The 20,290-nt window shown below is 38.2% G+C and overlaps 1 protein-coding gene across 1 annotated transcript; it reads right to left on the reverse strand.

Annotated features, from left to right (window-relative positions):
* Window positions 1-180: 180 nt before the first annotated feature.
* On the reverse strand, window positions 181-15,964 carry LOC148574118 (uncharacterized). Its single transcript, XM_088505857.1, has 2 exons — window positions 14,884-15,964; window positions 181-473 (listed from the first exon to the last, which is right to left on the reverse strand). The coding sequence occupies exons 1-2, from the start codon at window positions 15,962-15,964 to the stop codon at window positions 181-183; spliced, it is 1,374 nt and encodes a 457-aa protein (XP_088361983.1).
* Window positions 15,965-20,290: the final 4,326 nt, after the last annotated feature.

The raw sequence follows: 20,290 nt of genomic DNA on the forward strand, positions 1-20,290 counted from the left end.
GTTTTGGTGGTTTGTGTTACGAAAGTTATTTTGGTTGGAGTTCCTTTGCCAAGGTTGCTGGTTCTGGTTCTCTCCACATTTCAGATTGGGGTGGTTTCTCCAAGATAAGTTGTAAGTGACTCCATGGAAATCATTTGGTCCAGAACCTTAATTGTGCATGTACTGCACTTGTTCAGGCTGCTATTCTTCGAAACTTTCTTCCTGCTGTCCCCACACCACTGGTGGTTGGTTAGTTGTGCTCATTACTGCAAGTTGTAATCCATCCATCCTCTTTGACATCATCTCAATCTGCTGTTGAAGCTGCTGGTGCATGAGTTTATTCTGAGCTAATATTGTATCAACTCCTTCAAGTTCAAATACACCTTTCTTTGGAGCTGCTTGCCTTTCAGAAGAGTAGAAGTACTCATTGTTGGCCACCATGTCTATAAGATCATGTGCCTTTTGAGCAGTTTTCATCATTTGCAAGGATCCTCCTGAAGAATAATCCAAAGCTTTCCTTGAAGGCAAGGACAAGCCTTCATAGAAATTCTGCAGCTCCACCCATTCACTGAACATTCCTTCTAGACACCTTCTGATCAAGGCTTTATACCTCTCCCATGCTTCATATATTGATTCTCCTTCTAACTATCTGAAGGTTTACACATCAGTTTTTAGCTTAATAACTCTTTGGGGTAGATAGAATTTGGTTAGAAATTTGCAAACCAGATTATCCCAATTGGTGATGCTTTCTTTAGGGAAGGTTTCTAACCAATGTGTGGCTTTGTCTCTCAGTGAAAATGGGAATAAAAGAGTTTGTAGATGTCAGGATGAACTCCATTGGTTTTGACAGTGTCACAAATTCTCAAAAACACAGAGAGGTGTTGGTTTAGATCTTCAGCAGCACTCCCTCCATATTGACAATTATAATGAACCAGGGTAATCAATTGATGCTTGAGTTCAAAGTTATTAGCATGGACATTGGGGGTTAGGATACTGCTCCCACAATTCCTTGGGTTGGGGATAGTGTAAGAGGCTAAAACTCTTCTCTGAGGCTGGCCATTGTTGTTAGCCACATCCTCAGGTGGATTTGGGATGTTATCCTCCATCTCCCGATCCTCGTCTTCTTATTCTTCTTCCCCAATAACTCCCTTTCCGTTTGCTTCTCTTCTCAATCTCAGAAGTGTTCTTTCTGGTTCAGAATCAAAAGAGGTGGATGCACCTCTTCTTCCGCCTGGCATACATCACAAACAAAACCAGAAAACTAAAATAAAATACTCTACTGCTAGAGTGTGGTTAAGGTTAGTTTAAACAATGTCTCAAATAGTAAAAATGCTTAACAAAAACAAAAAAAATGCTTAATCTAGATTATCACCTACTTAATCATTGTCAATGCAAATTAATCCCCGGCAACGGCGCCAAAAACTTGATGAGGGAAAAACGATTTCACACAAACTCACCGCAAGTGTACCGGGTCACATCAAGTAGTAATAACTCACAGGAGTGAGGTCGATCCCACAGGGATTGATGGATCGAGCAACTTTAGTATGGTGATAAATTTAGTTAAGCGAATATTTGATGAATTTGGTGAAATTTGATTAACAAAATATAAATTGCAGCTAAGCTAAAGAGCAGAATGAAAATTTGTAGAATCTTAAATGCAGAAGAAGTAAAATTGCAAAAACTTAAAGTGCAAAAAATTAAAAGAGCTGAAACTTAAATTGCAAGAAAAGTAAATAACTGAAACTTAAAGTGCAAGTAATGTAAATTGCTGAATCTAAACTGCTGAAAAACTTAAATTGCATGAATGATAAAGGGAGTTGGGTATTGGGAATCAAAACAGAACTAGAAAAAGTAAATTGCAGTAGAGCAGTGAATTCTCAGATGAAGGAATTTAGAAAATAGATCAGTTGGGATTTTACTTCCAAAACAGAAATGGAAGCAGAAGAATCAAAGCAGAATAAAAACTTAGATTAACTCTAAAATCTTAAAAGAGAAATAAACAATGGCAGCAGAATATTGAAACAGCAAGAAAACTAATATCTCAATTGCTCTCTTAACAAAACAGAAAAGAAAAAATTGTAGAGGAAAGCAAAACAGAAAGAAAACTAATATCAGATCTCAAATTCTCAGAATTATAAAAAGGAAAAGTAAAAAATGACTTCCAGATAAAGAATTTCAACAGAAAGAGAGAGAGCTCTAAAATTCAGAAAGGAAAAATTCAGATTTGATCCCCAATTCTAAAATTCTAAAAGGAAAATTAAGAGAGAGAGCTCTGCAATGAAATCAAATTCTTCTTTATTTATACACTTTCTAATTCTGTCATCCAGTACTTGGAGTGGGCTTTTTGGCCTATGAAGAAGTGGATCAAAATGGCACTTGGTTGCTACTTCCAGGGGAACGTTGTGTTCTCAAAGTGAGCGCAGCGTTTATTCATTGATAACCCACTATTTTATGGTTTATCTTGTGCTTAATTGAGTGGTTTTTATCAAGTCTTTGCACACTTCACTACAAGAAAAATACCCATTCAGCCACACTTTTTAAGCTACATTTGAAAAGCGTAGCCTATTCATACACTTTTCTCCGTGTTGCCTTTTTATAAGAGAAAAGGATACAGAAATGCGGCATCATTTAAAAAGCGTAGCCTTAGGTATTATAGAAATCACTTATAAAGCGTAGCCGTAGGTTGATATCTATAGGTTCACTTTTCGTATCAAAGGAGACGCTTTTAAAGGGTAGCCTATTTTTTAAGTTTTGGGTGCACTTAAAAAGTGATGCCTAATGTATCCAGAGCAAAATACTTATCACTTGGTAACTTTTTTTCCTCTTTTACGCGAAAGGAAACCTACACTTAGCGAAAATTTTGTCAATTCCCTCCTAGGTCATCACTCCTCTCCAAAGCCCCTTTATCCCTGCACTGACCCGTGAAGAAACCCTCTCACCACACTCACCATCGCCATTGACCACCCCCCATCGCGCAGAAACCCTCTCACTGCACCATCGCGAAGAAACCCGTACTCATCACCACTCACTACAAGAAAGTCACTCATGTTCGCCCTTACCATCGTCATCTCTGCGCTTCTCACCTTCGCCAACCCATGTCGCGCACAACCCTCACTGTCGCCACCACTCACTCATCTTCATCACTCACCACTCACCACTCACCACGCCGTCACTCATCTTCATTGTTGCTTCTCTTTGCTGCGCGCTCACATTAGGAAGACTCTGCCTTAACTGAAAGCCTCTCATCAGTCACTCACCATCGTCAAGAAGGTATGTATTCACCTTAATTTGGTTTCTAAAATCTGAGAGGGTAGGATTCTGATTTTAGGGTTGCAATTTGGGGGTTTGGTATAAAATCCTGTGAAATCGTGAATTGATGAACATGCATGCTAATGTTGCGGTGCAGTAGAACTAGTAGATTTGGGGGGTTTCATTCTGTTAGTGTTGCACCGCAGGATTTACTGTGACTTGTTGCTAAAATTTTATGGTTTGTCTGCTCTTGAAGGTCCACTTACGGAGGTTTGCTTCTGTATGATTTTTGGTGCAAAATAATTAGAGCTGTTAACATTTATTGTCTAAATTGAAGTGACTAAAACAAAGATTGAACTGGATGTGTAGAGTGTCCATAGCAGAAGCTGTGTTATTATATTTTTTGCTTTTATGCACAAACCATTCTTCTGTTAAAATTGTCTTGCCTACTAATAAATTATGAAAACCAAGTAGGGAAATTGTTTGAGATGATTACTCTTTTTATATAAAAAACAAAAGGATTTTAAAGGAATCTGAAACAAGTATTCTCATAAAATCTTCTAAAGAAACAAATTCTTGAAAAGAGACAGGGTATGGACTTCCATTTTTAACAAATAAAATAAACCTTGAACTATGAAATGCTAGATCAACAGAAATCAAACTTTCCAATGCAGAAAATTATTGTTTTCATTGTTTTATCTTTGGAATTTTTGTTACTCGCAGGTTTTGACAGAGAGTATTGATCTTGTCTTAGAGTTTGTTAAATGAAGTAAGGCAATCAACCCCACTGTTGCATTGGAGACAGCTACAGCCTTGCAGGTATGTGTGTTTTGTCTCTTTCTTCTAATCATAATAGAAATTTGATTTAAAAGAAGACCAGAACATTGTGTTTGTTCCTGATTTTGCGTATATTTGTTTTGTCTTTCAATTACACTTAGTAAAAATGAAGACATTTTTAAATTTATTGGCTTGGAAGGCATAAAAAGGTTTATTTTTTCAAAATGGGAGTCTTTAACTTTACATGTAATACATGTGTTCCACATTAGAAGTTTCACTGCTTATGCCATGGGGTTTCTAAGGAGTAAGGATCCACTGATTCTGGATAACAATTTGAGGGAACTGGGGGCTAAAATTATATAAGACAATTGGGCAGGTGTAGTTCCCTTTCTGAAGGTGCAATTGAGGATTGATTTCTCTCTCTCTCTCTCACCCACACACACACACATACACACACACATACACAAAATTAGTATTTATAGTTTTGGGATTAAAGAGGTATATTTTTGTTAGAATATGTTTCTGCACTATGATATTATTTTAAATCTTGTACTTAGCTATATTTCTAGATCTCATGCTCTTGAATTTCTCTAAACTTTGGTTGCTACAACTTATTGTGTTTATCCTTTGATTAAATGGAAGAAGTAGTTTTATATCTAAGTAACCTTTCCATTGAGTATGCTTATGCTCAAATAAGTTAGGCTACATAATGTATTTATTGACCAGTCAGCTGTTTGATTCTTGGATCTGTGAATGATTGTTGCTTTCTTAATCAACACTGTTTACTTTGTAGTGGTAAATGGTAATGTTCCAATAAACAAAAATCAAGTACTAATGGGGACTATTATTCATTTTTCTAGAGTAGTTTACTGATTTCATGTTGTTAATTGTTTCACTGCCATTACATGAATGAAATGAAAAATACATCAAGTAGTAATATTATTGATTGTGTTTTACATACAAGACTTGCACTCCTATTTATACATTAATAATATGAGTAACTAACAGCTTTGCCTGATATGAAAAATCTATGAGATTCTTAATTGCCTTAACAGTTTTATTAAGTCACAAGCTAACTAACCATTCTCTACACTACTATCCTTTACAAGGCTCAATTTCATCCCTCCAATATAAAATCCTAAACTCCAAAATGAAAAACCACATTAATCTTCATCTTCTCTTTCGTTTTTGTTAACTGCTACTGCTACTTTTGTACTTGTTTTGCTTTTTGAGTAATGATGGGCGAGTTATTCCATCATTCATAAGTCAACTGCTTTCTTTTAACATTTCCCTATACTTTGCCAATACTTTGCCAACTTAGTTTATTGAAATTCGATTGTTTTTAGGTTTTTTTATACTACAATATCTAGGAATATCAATATGTATCATTTCTCCTTTTGTTCATGGTTGGTTTTTTCAGTAGCTTATTCATTAATACTAAATCCAAATGCATGTTGAGGATTAATAATTTTCTTCGTCCGAAATTGTATTTCCTTTTCAGGAGCAAAATTTGGTGGCTGCCATGAGCTTTAGATTGTTGTGATCACACTCTCTCTGGCTCTTTGATCTCAACAAAAAATGCAGCGTTTGAGTAGTCACACCCGTCTCAATAAACTTGCTCATTCTGGTAAACCTTTGTTTTTTAATTTTCCCCACTTAAATCACCTCAAGTGAAGATATTTCTGGTGTTTTTTCCAATTTTATTAACACTGAAATTGTATTGCTATGGCTGAAATTTGTTTGTGTAATTCTGGTTGTTGTATTTTTGATTTTATGCACTTGGTACATATGAATTTGTCCCTATATCTAATTTAAGTGTGAAAGTCTGGTTAATTAGTGCATGAAAAATGCTATAGGGACATATCAGGATTGTGTTAAAGGAAATGGAAGAAAGAAACACCTGTAGATTTTCATGGTTTGAATGAAACAAGATAATACATAATTCCTTGAATTCACCTCTTCTGCCGTGACCATGTTATTTTTTTAGTACATGCTTTCTTGGTTTACTATGTCTACGTGTTCCATTTAATTTTTATAATTACGAATGTCATTATGAATATTTTTTAACTACTTTTCTATATAATTATGCAGGGTAACAATGAAGATTAAGCAATAATGAAAATTACGCTGACTATTATTGTGGTTTATTGGCTAAGATAGAGTGCTATTTAGAATCTTTACATGTATGGTTGACTAATGATTTTTATTAGAAGATACTTTTATTGGCTAAGTGATATTATGGTTTTGATATGGCTATGCTTACTTTAGTTTGAGATGTATGAATTTTTATAATTAATTTCATTCTAGTACTTTTGGATCAATGTTATAAATATATTTTGGTTAGAGATAATTTTTATTATATAAAGAAATTATTTAGTATAATTATGTATTTATTTTTATTTTGTAATATTCAACTCATTTATACATGTAATCATATACAGTAGGTATAGTATACAAAAAAAAAAAAAAAAACGAGACCTAAGGCTACACTTATACAGTAGCTATAGTATATAAAAAAAAAAGAGGGACCTAAGGCTACGCTTATAAAAAGTAGCTATGGTATACAATGTGGCTACGCTTTACAAGTGGTGCAGTAGCGTTGAAAAGCGTAGCCTATTCTGGAAGAATGAAAGCTGAAAAGCGTAGCCTTTGGTCCTGGACAGCATCACTTGAAAAGCGTAGCCTATTTCCAAACGCCAAAAGCGTAGCCCTTGGTACAGAAAAGCGTAGCCTTTGAGAATAGGCAACGGGCGAATAGGAATCACCCCAAAAAGCGTAGCCGTAGCCCAAAAAGCATAGCCGTAGCCTAAGGCATCATTTTTTTTCACTTTTGGCTACACTTTTCAAGTGTACATGAATGGGTGTTTTTTTCTTGTAGTGCTTATTCATACTAATTGCATGGTTTTTACAGTTTCCTTCCTAATCATGTGCTATGATCGAAAACATGTTTCCTGGACCTTTAAATTGCTAATTTTAATCCTCTCTTATTACCATTCGATGACTTGATATGTGTGTTAAGTGATTTCAGGATTTATAAGGCAGGAATGACTTAGAGGATGGAAAGGAAGCATGCAAAAGTGGAAGGAATACAAGAAATTGAAGAAATTGCTAAGTTGTCCAGCCTGACCTCTTCGTACTTAACTAACCATAACTTGAGCTACAGAGGTCCAAATGAGACGGTTTCAGTTGCGCTAGAAAGCTAACATTCGGGGCTTCAAAATGATATATAATTTGCCATAGTTGCTCTAAAGATAAGTGACGCGCATACGTGAATCCACGCACATGCGTGGATCTGCGTAAATCCAGCGACCTGTACGTTTTTGAATTCGCCCGCAGCGATTTCTGGGCTGTTTTTGACCTAGTTTTCGGCCCAGAAAACACATATTACAGGCTATAAAATGGGAAAATCCATTCATTAAAAAAAAACAACTTTCATAATTCACAATTTTAGGTTTTAGATGTAGTTTCTAGAGAGAGAGGCTCTCTCCTCTCTCTAGGTTTTAGGATTAGGATTTCCCTTAGTTTTAGGTTTATTTCATCCCAATTCCAGGTTCAATATTCCTTTAATTTAGTTTCTCTTCTACTTTTATTTGTCTTAGTGTTCTAGTTTGTATATTTCCCTTATTGATTACTTTATGTTACTACTTGGTTTATGAATTCTCATGTTTTACTTTGATTTTCTATTTAATGCAATTTGAGGTATTTCAGATTTATGATTTTAATTTAGCTTTTTACATTCTTAGCTTGAATTGAGTAATTGGTGACACTTGAGTTATCAAACTCCTTTGTTGATTGATAATTGGAATTTGTTGGTTGATTTGGATCCCTCTAAAGCTAGTCTTTCCTTAGGAGTTGACTAGGACTTGAGGAATCAAATTGATTAGTCCACTTGACTTTCTTTTATTTAGTAAGGGTTAACTAAATGGGAGTAATGAACAATTCTCATCACAATTGATAAGGATAACTAGGATGAAATTTCCAGTTCTCATATCTTGCTAAGAGCTTTATTAGTTATTAGTTTAATTCTTGCAATTTACTTTTCCTGTTCATTATTCAAAAACCCCAAAAAGATAATCTTCCATAACCAATAATAAATACACCTCCCTACAATTCTTTGAGAGACGACTCGAGGTTTAAATACTTCGGTTATCAATTTTATTAGGGGATTGTTACTTGTGACAACCAAAACTTTTGTACGAAAGGATTCTCTGTTGGTTTAGAAACTATACTTTCAACGAGACTTTATCTGTAAAATTCTTTACTGACAGAAAATCCAGTTCGTCAAAATGGCACCGTTGCTGGGGAATTGCAAATGTGTGCCTTATTATTGGTTATTGTAAATATTTGCTTTTTCGTTTCTTTGTTAGTGTTTCTAGTTTTAGGAGTTTATTTTCATTAATTTTTATTAGTTTTATTTCTTTAGCTACTATGAATTCTCACCCCTCTGGTTTCAAGTTTGGTTCCAATGTTGTTGTAAGGAATGGAAGCTATAATGAGAATAGGCATCAAGGTTGAAAGAATCAAAGATGGGAGGAGGCACAAGGATTTGATCAACCCTCTTGGCAACAACCCCCTCCAATGCGCTATAACCAACAACCATTCTATGATGCATACCAAGACAATAGTTATGGTGGACCCTTTCGTGACAACCAACCTCTACCAAACTACTATGGTCAAGAGCCATTTCAGGAAGCATACCAAGATAATGAATATGGTGGACCCCCTTGTAGTTACCAACAAGCCCCACCATATGCTTATGAACCACCTCCCCAACATACCTTTGAACCACCACACTCACAAGCCCCTTTCCACCATTCACCTCCATATGAACCACACCCAGAACCACCACCTCAATATTCACCATCTCCATATCCTTATCAAGAAGAACCATCTCCGTATTATGAGCCCTTTCTCCCAAAAAATGAACCCTCCTATCTACCCCAACCTGCCAAATTCTTATATCCCGCATGAACTAACCCTCTACCTACAATATTCAACCCTCAAGCTTTAGCACACCACCACCCTCCGTGCAAGAATGCCCATATCCATCAATCCAAGAGCAAGATGATCCCAGTTATGCTATTGACATGGAACAACAGAGAAGGAATCATCTTCGCGAATCCATACTTCATAAGAAGTTAGAAGAGGCCCTAAAGGTAGCGGTAGGAGAGACCCTTGAAGATGAAAGAATAGTTGAAAGAAGTTGTCATAGAAAGGAAGACATCAAGGAGGAGTCTGATTTTGTACTAGAGCAAGTGGAGAAAGCCAAAATTACTAAAGAAGAGGAAGTGGTTGAAGATTTAGGAGATGCGGAACCTCCATTTGAACCTCAAGTCATAGAGCCTCCTTCCAAGGTGTTTGATGTTGATGTTGAGGAGGGTGTACAACCTCCAAGGCATATCATGGTTGAAGACTTTGAAGAGGTTGATTAAGAGATAGATTCGAGCATTGATAAAGCCTTACCTACAATTGAATCCTCTCCCATTGGACTAGACATGGAGATTAAAGAAGAAGAAGCACAACCTCCCATGCCCTTGGTAAGTAATGAAGAAGAGATTGAATTGGAAGAAAGCTACCAAGAGGAAGAGGTTAAAATTGAAGAAGCTTGCAAAGAGGTGGAAGTTGTCAAGGAAGAGCTCAAGGGAATGGAGCTGGAAATCACCTTGCCAAAGTTGTTGGAGACCTCTCCCCCAAAGCCATCACCATCCAATACAACATTCAAGTGGGTAAAACACTTATCCTTAACCTTTACCTTCCCTCTTAAATATGGGCTACTTGAGACAGATGGTCAGCTTGGAGCTCTTTGTGGCTTTAAGAGTAAGAGGGAGATGGTTAGTAGTTGGCAACACAATCCTAGGTTCGTTGTAGTTGGGAGCCCAAAGTCTAAATGCAAGGGTTGGTATAGAGCTCGAATGAATGGGTCCAGGAAGCTGTTTGGATGCCTTAGTGAGAATTCGGATTACTTTCCACCCGGATGGAATCATCACAATCCACTTGAAACCGGGTGTAGAAACAAGATTTGGGATCCGAGAATATATGAGAATCAATTTTGGGAGCTCAAAGCTTGTGAAGAACCCCATCAAAGCTTGAAAAATTTACTTGGTATTAATAGAGCTTATTGGAAGTCCAAGCATTGGTGGAAGTTTCAAGACGAGTTCAAGCACAAGCCACCATGACAAGGAGCTCACCAAATGTCCAACTTAAGGACTTTAACCAAAAGTGCTAGGTGGGAGACAACCCACCATGGTATAATCGTTCTTTTTCAATCTTAGTTTTATTTTGTTTTATTTTATTCTTGGTTTTATTTTATCCTATTTTCTCCAAGTGTCACTCATAACATCTACATCAGCATCCCCATTTTACATGCTGCATACTGCATTAAAAAAAAGGGGGCAAACCACGCGTGTGCGCAGGCCACGCGTGGGCATCGATAGCAATCTCGCTCCCCCATCCAACGAATAGAAAGTTGTGATGGAATCGTGCGGCAGGTGTGCTCTGCGCACAATTCAACCCACGCGTACGCGTCTATGACGCATGCGCGTCATCTGCCACAAGGGAAATCCACGCGTACGCGTCAAGCACTTATGTTAGAGGCACAAGGTCATCCACGCGTACGTGTCCCTGATGCGTGCGCGTCCTTTCGCTTTCAGACCACCCACGCGTACGCGTGGGTGACACGTATGCGTCGCATGGCGAATACAGTTTTCACGCGCACGCGGGCCTTGCGCACGCGTGTCGCGTCCCGACTTTTCATTCCTTTCTCCTTTCTTCCTTGATTCTTCTTACTGCATTTAATTACTTTTCTTTCTTCAAAAATTTTTTTTTCTCTCATGCTTAGTTATTTATGGTTTCTTTTTCATTCTTTTCTTTTTCTTCATGCATTTTTATGTTGGTGTGGGACTTTGTTTGGGTATTATATTATTATACTTGAGCCTGTGGATATCATCAAGAGTGATTTGACAATTAATATTAATTTTTGGATTGCATGCATGTTAGAGTTCTTACTTTCCTTAACATATTTTACATGCATACCAAGTGTTTGTGAAAAGCCCGTATGGCATTGTGAATTCTTAATTATTCTATCCTTTCACTCTAATGCCTGTTTTTCACAAAACCCTTCCAAAATTTTATTAATTAAATATAATTATCAATACAAACGTTAATGTTAGTTTGTTACGACTGATAATACATTTTTGCTTTTAATGCTTGATCTATGCTACTCATGCCTTTGCCATCATGCCAATAAACATCTTGCATTTAATTGGCTCAAATATATCATGCTATATTTCCATTGATGTCCTAATTACATGGAGTCGCAACCATGTGTTAACGATATTCTTCTTTACCTTGGCATGATTATCACTCGTACTGCCCTCTTCCTTGCTCTATCCCTTTGAATTCATGTCCCTTTATCTTCTCCCTTTTCAGGATGGCCACCAGGAAGGGTGCAGAGAGAGCCTCTAACAAGCCACCAGCGAGGAGAGGAACGAAAAAGCACAAGCACCTTTAACAAATCAGCTGCTTCCTCAGATACTTCAGAGGTTGGACTGGCTAGACCGGCAGGCAAAGCGAATGGAGCACCGTAACAAGCGCCGACTTACATACCTCAAGGAACTGATTGTTGGCAACCACCCACCTAAGAAAGATCCAGAAACTCCGGACTCCACCTCACCTACCAACACCGGGAAACACATCGACCCCGACTGTGGAGATGCTGTTACCAGCCCCCCTTTGCTCTTGACTGATGGCACTGACATGGCAAAAATTGGCGAGTTAAGAAATTATTATAAGAGATACGTTGCAAGTACAGTTCTTAACCAACCGAAATTCCGTGTATCAATTTAGAAGGGGTTGTCACAAAAATTAGAATTAAAATACTGGGAGTATGAATCCTAGGTCGTCTCCCAACGAATTGCAGAAAGGTGTGCTATTTTATTAATCAGATGTTTTCTAAAATGGTTTGAGTTGATAAACGGGAAATTAAATTAGAGAATTTATGTAATTTAAATAAAAATCTTGACTGGGAGTAGATTAGTTGGAAGCCCTATTCTTGCTGGAGTACTCTCAAGATTAATTGATTAATTAAGGTTGTTCTGCTTAGTTATCCCTTACTAGGTAGAGGAAAGTCAAGCAAGTTGGAAAGCTATTTCTAGTCACAAGTCCTAATCCTCTCTCTTGGGAAGGACTAGTGTCAATGACTAGAGGGCGATGCAACAATAAACCCAATTACAATTTTTCTCTTGAGTAATCCAACTCAAGGTTTCCTTTCAATCATCTCCCAATCAAGTTATGGAACTACTCGCTCATTATGAATGTAAACTTCATAACATAAGAAAGGGAAATAAAGAAAGACATGATAAATAATAATTAAAAGATCAATTAAAAATAAAAATAGTTCCTGTATTAATGAATTCTAAAAATAATCCAATAGTAATTCTGAGTAAATTGAAGACATAGAAGAGTAAGAGACAAGTAAGAAACAAACTAGAATGACGAAATCTTGGCGGAGGTAATAACTCTTCTCAATATCCCAATCCAAAAAGCAATAAATCAAAATCCTAAGAACTATGAATGTGTAGAGAGAAAACCTAGAGGAGGAGTAAAATCATATCTAAAACTAAAATTATATGGAATGAATGTTGTTCTCTGGTCTCTGCATGTTTCCTGGCTCTAATATGCTTTTCTGGGCCAAAAATTGGGTCAAAACAGGGCCCAAAATCGCCCAGCAAATTCTGCAGATTTTGCAGATCGCGCATGTCACGCGATCGCGTCATCCAGGCGTTCATGTCATCCAGCATTTTGCCTTGCCACGCGTGCGCGTCGTCCACGCCTTCGCGTCACTGGTGCAGTTTCCAATCCGCGTGGTCGCGTGAGCCATGCGTCCACGTCACTGCAATTTCCACTATATCGCGCGATGTGTGAGCCATGCGCCCGCGTCACTTCTCGCTGGTCATCTCCTTAATTTCTTGTGTTCCTTCCATTTTTGCAAGCTTCCTTTCTAATCTCCAAGTCATTCATACCCTATAAAGCCTGAAACACTTAACACACAGATCACGGCATCGAATGGAATAAAGGAGAATTAAAATACAAAATTAAAAGTCTCTAGGAAACAAGTTTTCAACCATAAAGTATTTTTAGGAAGGAATTATAAATGCATGCTTATTTAATGAATAAGTGGGTAAAGATTTAATAAAACCACACAATTAAACACAATATAAACCATAAAATAGTGTTTTATCAACCTCCCCACACTTAGTTATTAGCATGTCCTCATGCTTAGTTGAAGGAGATAAAATAAATGAGTAGGAACATGTAAAACTCATGCAATGCAATGCAACCTATATATATGAATGCAACTATATGATTCTTGTCTACCTGGTTAAAAGTAAATAAGCTCTTCAAGACAATCACAAATCAAATTCCACTAATTCAATTCTTATACAGTAAGAACAGATAAAAATGCAAGAAGGTAGCTCATGAAAGCAGGGAACATAGAATTTAAGCATTGAACCCTCACTGATGATGTATGTATTCTCTAATCTCTCCAGTGTATAGGGTAATCACTCTATCCTTCTCTAATCATGCTTTCTAATTTTTGTTCTTCACCTAACTAATCAACAACATTTAATATACCAATGCAAACATCATGAGGTCTTTTCAAGGTTGTAATGGGGCCAAGGTAAGGGTAAGGATACATATATAGTTAAGTAAGCTTATAAATTGAATCTTTAATTAACCCAAGCTTTCCCTAACACACATATATAAATTCTATATAACTTAAATTTTATACCTAGCTACCCAAAATTTCTCTTTCACATTCCATACTCATGTATCAAATTTCATTTTAATTTTATCATATGTGCATTGATCTTTGAATTCGTAACTTAACATTGGGGTAATTTTGTCCCCTTTAATTATTGAATATTTTTGGATTTTTGGAATTTTTTTGAACATAAATATAAAAATAAACATAACTTATCAATGCACATAGATTTTTGATTCTTATAGTTTCACATGAGTAGGTACCCAAATTCCCATTATATCATCATGACACATTCCCTTATTATCTTTTGTTCCCACAATTTTTCCATACTTAATTAACACACAATTCTATCTTAAGCTAACCAAAGATTCAATTGGGATATAAAATTGTTTTCCGCTTAAGGCTAGTAATGTAGTAAAATAAAGAACAAATGGGATTTAAAGGCTCAAAGTGGCTAACAAAGGTAATTGCAAGGGTAGGCTTAATTTGGATAAGTGAGCTAAAAAAATAATGGCCTCAATCATATGCAAGCATATAAATATATTAAACATTGGACATATAGGATGAAACAAAATATAAATTACAATCATAGAGAAGTAAACACACAAGAATAAAATAATTATGGTTAAATAATGTAACCATGTATAAAGGCTCAAATCTCACAGGTTGTGTGTTCTTTAGCTCAAAAACCATGTTCCAAATATAACTTCAAGCAAATTTAACACAAAAGTTTAAATTAAAATTAGTGAAATTTTGTTCTAAAAATAGGGTCTTAGAAGAAACTTATTGTCTTTTCAATCAAGTAGAACATGCATGCAACTAATCTATTACTATGCAATTTATCCTATTCTACAAAAGAAAAACTAACTAAATATCCTATTTTATTGGTGTTAGGGAAGAGATTTTACCTCCGGAAGTCAGGTACTGACCGACCTCCCCACACTTAAGGCTTTGCACCGTCCTCGGTGTCATCTGTCAGGAACAAAGGTGGGCTGGTAGCAGTATCTCCACAGTCGGGATCGTCATGGCTCCTTGTGCTGGTAAAGAAAGTGGAGTCCGGGTGTCCGAGTCCTTGAATTTTCCCATATTCAGCTCCTTGAGATATGTGAATCGGCGCTTATTAAGGCGCTCTCGTAGCTTCACTTTGTGTTCCTGCCGATCCAACCTTTCAAGTATCTGATGGAGCAGTTGATTTATTGTAGGTGCTTGTGGTGTTGAAGGAGGAATGTCTTCAGCCGGTTCAGTAGGCTGGCTTGTAGTGGCTGCTGGAGGTTTGATATATTTCCCGTTAGGGACGTACTGATCATCCCGTGGAAGCATGGCTTTGGTGTCTCCAGCTCTGTAGGAGACTCCGGCTGCTGAGACGAGATCTGAAACCAAGGCGGGAAAAGGTAAGTTGCCCGCAATTTGTACGTGTCCCATGGCATTCCGGATGTGTCTTGGTAGGTTCAGAGGCTGGTCTGTAAGGATGCACCATAGTAGAACGGCCATGTCTGCAGTGAAGGAGGACTCGTGGGTGCTCAGAAAGACGTAATGGGACATAATCTGTGCCCATACTCGAGCCTCTAAGGTGAGTGCAGAAGCCGATATTCCCTTAGGACGGGAACGATGGTAACCGTAGATCCATCTGCTGCCAGGTAGTGTGATAACTCTGAGAATAGCGTCCCAGTCAAATTGGTACATCTGGCGCTTGAGTGCGGCTTCTTGAAATACGTCCAGTCCTTCTGGAGTAGGGGGAAGATCTAAAGCTCGTTGAATGGCCTCTTCTGTGATAGGGATTTGCTTCTGACGGACATAGACAGACTGCAGGGTCGGCAGGTGGAAGTTGGAGTAGAACTCGACAACCCAGAAAAGATTGACCTGCCGTAGCTGTCTCTGTAGGAAGCCCCATTGTCTTTGCGTAATTTGTGGCTCAACAAATGTAGCAATATGGTTTGGGAGGATAAGAAGGTATTCGTTGTTGTAACTCCTTTCTGCCAAGATGGGGAACATCTGCTCACAGTAGCGATTGGTAAATCGCGCAGTGTCCTTTGCTGGGAAGGCTTTCTCTTTATCATCAACCTTTATAATCCTCTTAATTCTTTTTGTTGAGGGTTTAACTGCAGTCAAAGAAGGCTCTGCCACTAATGCTCGTTTTGTTCCTCTCCTTGCTGTTGATTTGGGAGCAGCTTTCTCCTTGCCTTTCTTGGTGGCCATCCTGAAAGGGAGAAAAGAGAAAGTATGTCAAAATGTCAAGGGGTAGAGCAAGGAAGATGATGGTATGGGTGGTAATTAATGCACATTAAAGATGAATGAAGTTAACACATGGTCATGACTGCATGTGAAAAATTACCATGAGGAATATAGGAAGTGCATATGATGACAATTAAATGCAAGGTATTTATTGGCATGCAGGCAAAGGCATGAGTAGCATAGATCAAGCATTCAATGTCCAAGTTAGATTAGCAAGCCTTTCAAACTGATAATTTGTTTGTAAAGACAATTATATTTAAATAATAAAATATAAAAAAAGATTTTGTGAAAAACAGGCATATAAAGTGGTAGATTAAAAGAAATCCAAAAATAGTGCACAATGCCATACGGGCGTTTTCACAAACACATAGCATGCATGAAGAATAAGCTATTGAAATTATTAAATTGAACATGCAAGCAACCCTTAAAAATTAATATATAATTGCCAAACATTTTTTGCAACAATCCACAAGCATATAATAAGAAACAATAACTCAAATAAATTTTTAACACCAATTAAAAGAAAAAGAAAGAAAAAGAAAACATGGATAATGGAAGTAAAAAGAAAAAGAAAAGGAGAAGAAAACATAAATTGAGAAGAAGAATAGAAAAGTAAAGAGGGAAGAAGAAAAGAAAAACCTTGTTAATGGTGATGAGAGAGAGAATAGAAAGTGAGAAAGAAGGAAGGAGGAAGAAAGGGGAAGAAAATAATGAAGGGGAAAAGAAAAAGTAGGATTTGGGGAAGGGAAAGATAAGATATTTGGCAAATTAGGATAAGTTGTGCGGTGCAAGCGACACGGACGGGTGGGGACGCGTTCGCGCGACTTGCACTTAAATTAATCGACGCGGTCGCGTCGGTCACGCGGACGCGTGGCGCGTTTTGTGCGACTGGCGCGAGGGCAGCCTCGCGCTCGCACAACTCTCTGTTCAAAACTTAGTATTGCCAAAATCCAGGGTGATGCGGTCACGTGGTTGACACGATCGCGTGAGTGGCCATCATTGGGATAAGACGCGGACGCGTGAGCCATGCGTCCGCATGGTTAGGCTTGTGCGTTCAGTACCAATCCAGCACCACTCTAGCACAACTTTTGGTCGTGCACCCTTTCTTACATCGATTTTCAGGTCACGCGTCCGCATGGGTGATGCGGTCGTATGGGGTGATTTGTGCAAAAGGCACGCCTCCAGCCACGCTCCCGCGTGACTTTCTGTTCGATTTCTTATTCTCTCTGAGCTACCTGCGATGCGGACGCGTCAATGACGCTGTCGCGTCGCGGCTCTCCCTCTTTTTTTTTTTTGAAATAAAAATATGTAAATGCAGATGCAAACTAAATGTGCTAATAATGAGAAGAGTTATTGAAAAAGAAAACTAAGAATAAAGAAAGGAACGATCATACCATGGTAGGTTGTCTCCCACCTAGCACTTTCCTTTAATGTCCTTAAGTTGGATGCTCCATTTGCTCAGTCTTCTGCTGTGAGTAGATCCACCAAGAGGAAGATATCTAACTCCTTATTTTTCGTCACCTTCTCACCATGATATAGCTTCAAACGATGTTCATTAACTTTGATGAGTTCAGAGCTTGAAGGATGACTTAGGTGAAAAACTCCGTATGGCTCAGCCTTCTCTACTCTATATGGACCTTCCCATCTTGATCTCAACTTGCCTGGCATGAGCCTCAGGCTAGATTTGTAAAGGAGGACTAAGTCCCCAGGTTGGAACTCTTTCCTCTTGATGTGCTGATCATGTATAGCCTTCATATTTTCCTTGTACAGCCTTGAGTTCTCATAAGCTTCCAGGCGAAGGCTTTCCAATTCTTGCAGTTGCAACTTCCTTTCAGCTCCAGCTTTCTCAAATCCCATGTTGCACTCCTTTACTACCCAAAAGGCTTTGTGCTCTACTTCAACTGGGAGATGACAGGCTTTTCCATAAACTAAGCGAAAGGGACTCATCCCAATGGGTGTCTTGTATGCTGTTCTGTATGCCCAAAGTGCATCTTGCAGTCTGGTGCTCCAGTCTCTTCTATGAGGTTTGACTATCTTCTGTAATATGCGCTTTATCTCTCTGTTAGACACCTCGACTTGCCCATTAGTCTGAGGATGGTAGGCTATTGCTACTTTATGAATTATCCCATGCTTCTTCAGTAATCCTGTTAGTCTCCTGCTACAAAAATGGGTGCCTTGATCGCTCACGATTGCTCGCGGTGATCCAAAGTGACAAATAATATGGTTTTTAACAAAGGAAACAACAGTGTTAGCATCATCAGTGCGGGTAGGAATTGCTTCCACCCATTTAGAAACGTAATCCACCACTAACAATATATAAAATAAACCATTAGAATTTGGAAATGGATCCATGAAGTCAATACCCCAAACATAAAAAATTTCACAGAAAAGCATAATTTGTTGAGGCATCTCATCCCTCTTGGATATATTACCAAATTTTTGGCATGGAAAACAAGATTTACAAAATTCAGCAGCATTTCTAAAAAAAGTAGGCCACCAGAATCCACAATCTAAGATTTTTCTAGCTGTTCTTTGAGGGCCAAAATGTCCTCCACTTTCAGATGAGTGGCAGGCCTCTAAAATAGACTGGAATTCTGATTGAGGCACACACCTTCTAATTACCTGGTCAGCACCACATCTCCATAAATATGGGTCATCCCATATATAATATTTAGACTCGCTTTTCAGCTTGTCTCTTTGATACTTAGTAAAGTTTGGAGGAAAAGTGCGGCTAACTAGATAATTAGCTACAGGTGCATACCAAGGGACTACCTCAGATACTGCTTGCAGGTTATCAAAAGGGAAATTATCAGCTATAGGAGTGGAGTCATCCTTAATGTGCTCAAGGCAACTCAAGTGGTCTACCGCTAAATTCTGGTTTCCACTCCTATCCTTTATTTCTAAATCAAATTCTTGTAGTAGCAGTATCCAACGTATAAGCCTTGGTTTGGATTCCTTTTTAGCTAATAAATACTTTAGAGCTGCATGGTCTGAATACACTACTACTTTAGTACCAAGTAAATAGGCTCGGAATTTATCCAGAGCAAAAACAATAGCAAGAAGCTCTTTCTCAGTAGTAGTGTAATTAGACTGAGCGGCGTCTAAAGTCTTAGACGCATAAGCAATTACAAAGAGGTCCTTACCTTCACGTTGAGCCAGCGCTGCTCCTACTACATGGTTGGAAGCATCGCACATGATTTCAAATGGCTGGCTCCAGTCTGGTCCTCTCACAATTGGAGCTTGAGTCAGTGCAGTCTTCAGTTTATCAAACGCTTGTTTGCAATCCTCACTGAACTCGAACTCAATATCTTTCTGCAGTAATCTGGATAAGGAAAGTGCTACCTTACTAAAGTCCTTAATGAATCTCCGGTAAAAACCTGCATCGCCAAGGAACAAACGGACTTCCCTCACAGAGGAGGGGTAAGGCAAACTAGAAATAACATCCACCTTTGCTGGATCTACAGAAATGCCAGTATTAGGCACAACTTGTCCGAGTACAATACCTTGTTTAACCATAAAGTGACATTTTTTAAAATTCAATACAAGGTTTGTACTGACACATCTATCTAATACTCTAGATAAACTATCTAAGCAAAGGCTAAAAGAATCACCATAAACACTAAAATCATCCATAAAAACCTCCATACAGTCCTCAATGAGGTTAGAGAAAAGACTCATCATGCACCTTTGGAAAGTAGCTGGTGCATTGCACAAGGCAAAGGGCATTCTCTTATAAGCATAAGTCCCAAAAGGACATGTAAAAGTAGTCTTTTCCTGATCTTCAAGTGCTATATGAATCTGGAAATAACTTGTGTAACCATCTAAAAAGCAATAATGCGATTTACCTGACAGGCGATCCAGCATTTGATCAATGAATGGAAGAGGATAGTGATCCTTACGGGTGGCCTGGTTTAGGCGCCTGTAATCAATGCAGACCCTCCAGGCGTTCTGTACTCTGGTTGCTATGAGCTCTCCATACTCATTCTTCACTGTAGTGACTCCATACTTCTTGGGCACCACTTGTACTGGGCTTACCCATTCACTGTCTGAGATGGGGTAGATGATATCTGCCTCTAGTAGTCTGGTCACTTCCTTTTTGACAACCTCTAAGATAGTGAGATTCAATCTTCTCTGGGGTTGACGAACAGGCCTAGCTCCCTCTTCTAAAAATATTCTGTGCTCACAAACTTGAGGGTTGATGCCTACTATGTCTGCCAAACTCCACCCAATTGCCTTCTTGTGCCTCCTCAGCACACTAAGTAACTGCTCTTCTTGTTGAGAAGTGAGTTT

This window comes from Arachis ipaensis, chromosome B2 (assembly GCF_059453495.1).
Source record: "Arachis ipaensis isolate K30076 ecotype BB chromosome B2, ASM5945349v1, whole genome shotgun sequence".
Lineage (NCBI taxonomy): Eukaryota > Viridiplantae > Streptophyta > Magnoliopsida > Fabales > Fabaceae > Arachis > Arachis ipaensis.

Excerpts from the sequence above, each read along its gene's own strand:
- LOC148574118 (XM_088505857.1), bottom strand. The coding sequence starts at position 15,964 with ATGGCCACCAAGAAAGGCAAGGAGAAAGCTGCTCCCAAATCAACAGCA. Across the intron at positions 474-14,883 it reads ACGAGAGCGCCTTAATAAGC|GAGGATCCTTGCAAATGATG; the intron begins GCCGATTCACAT and ends ATTATTCTTCAG.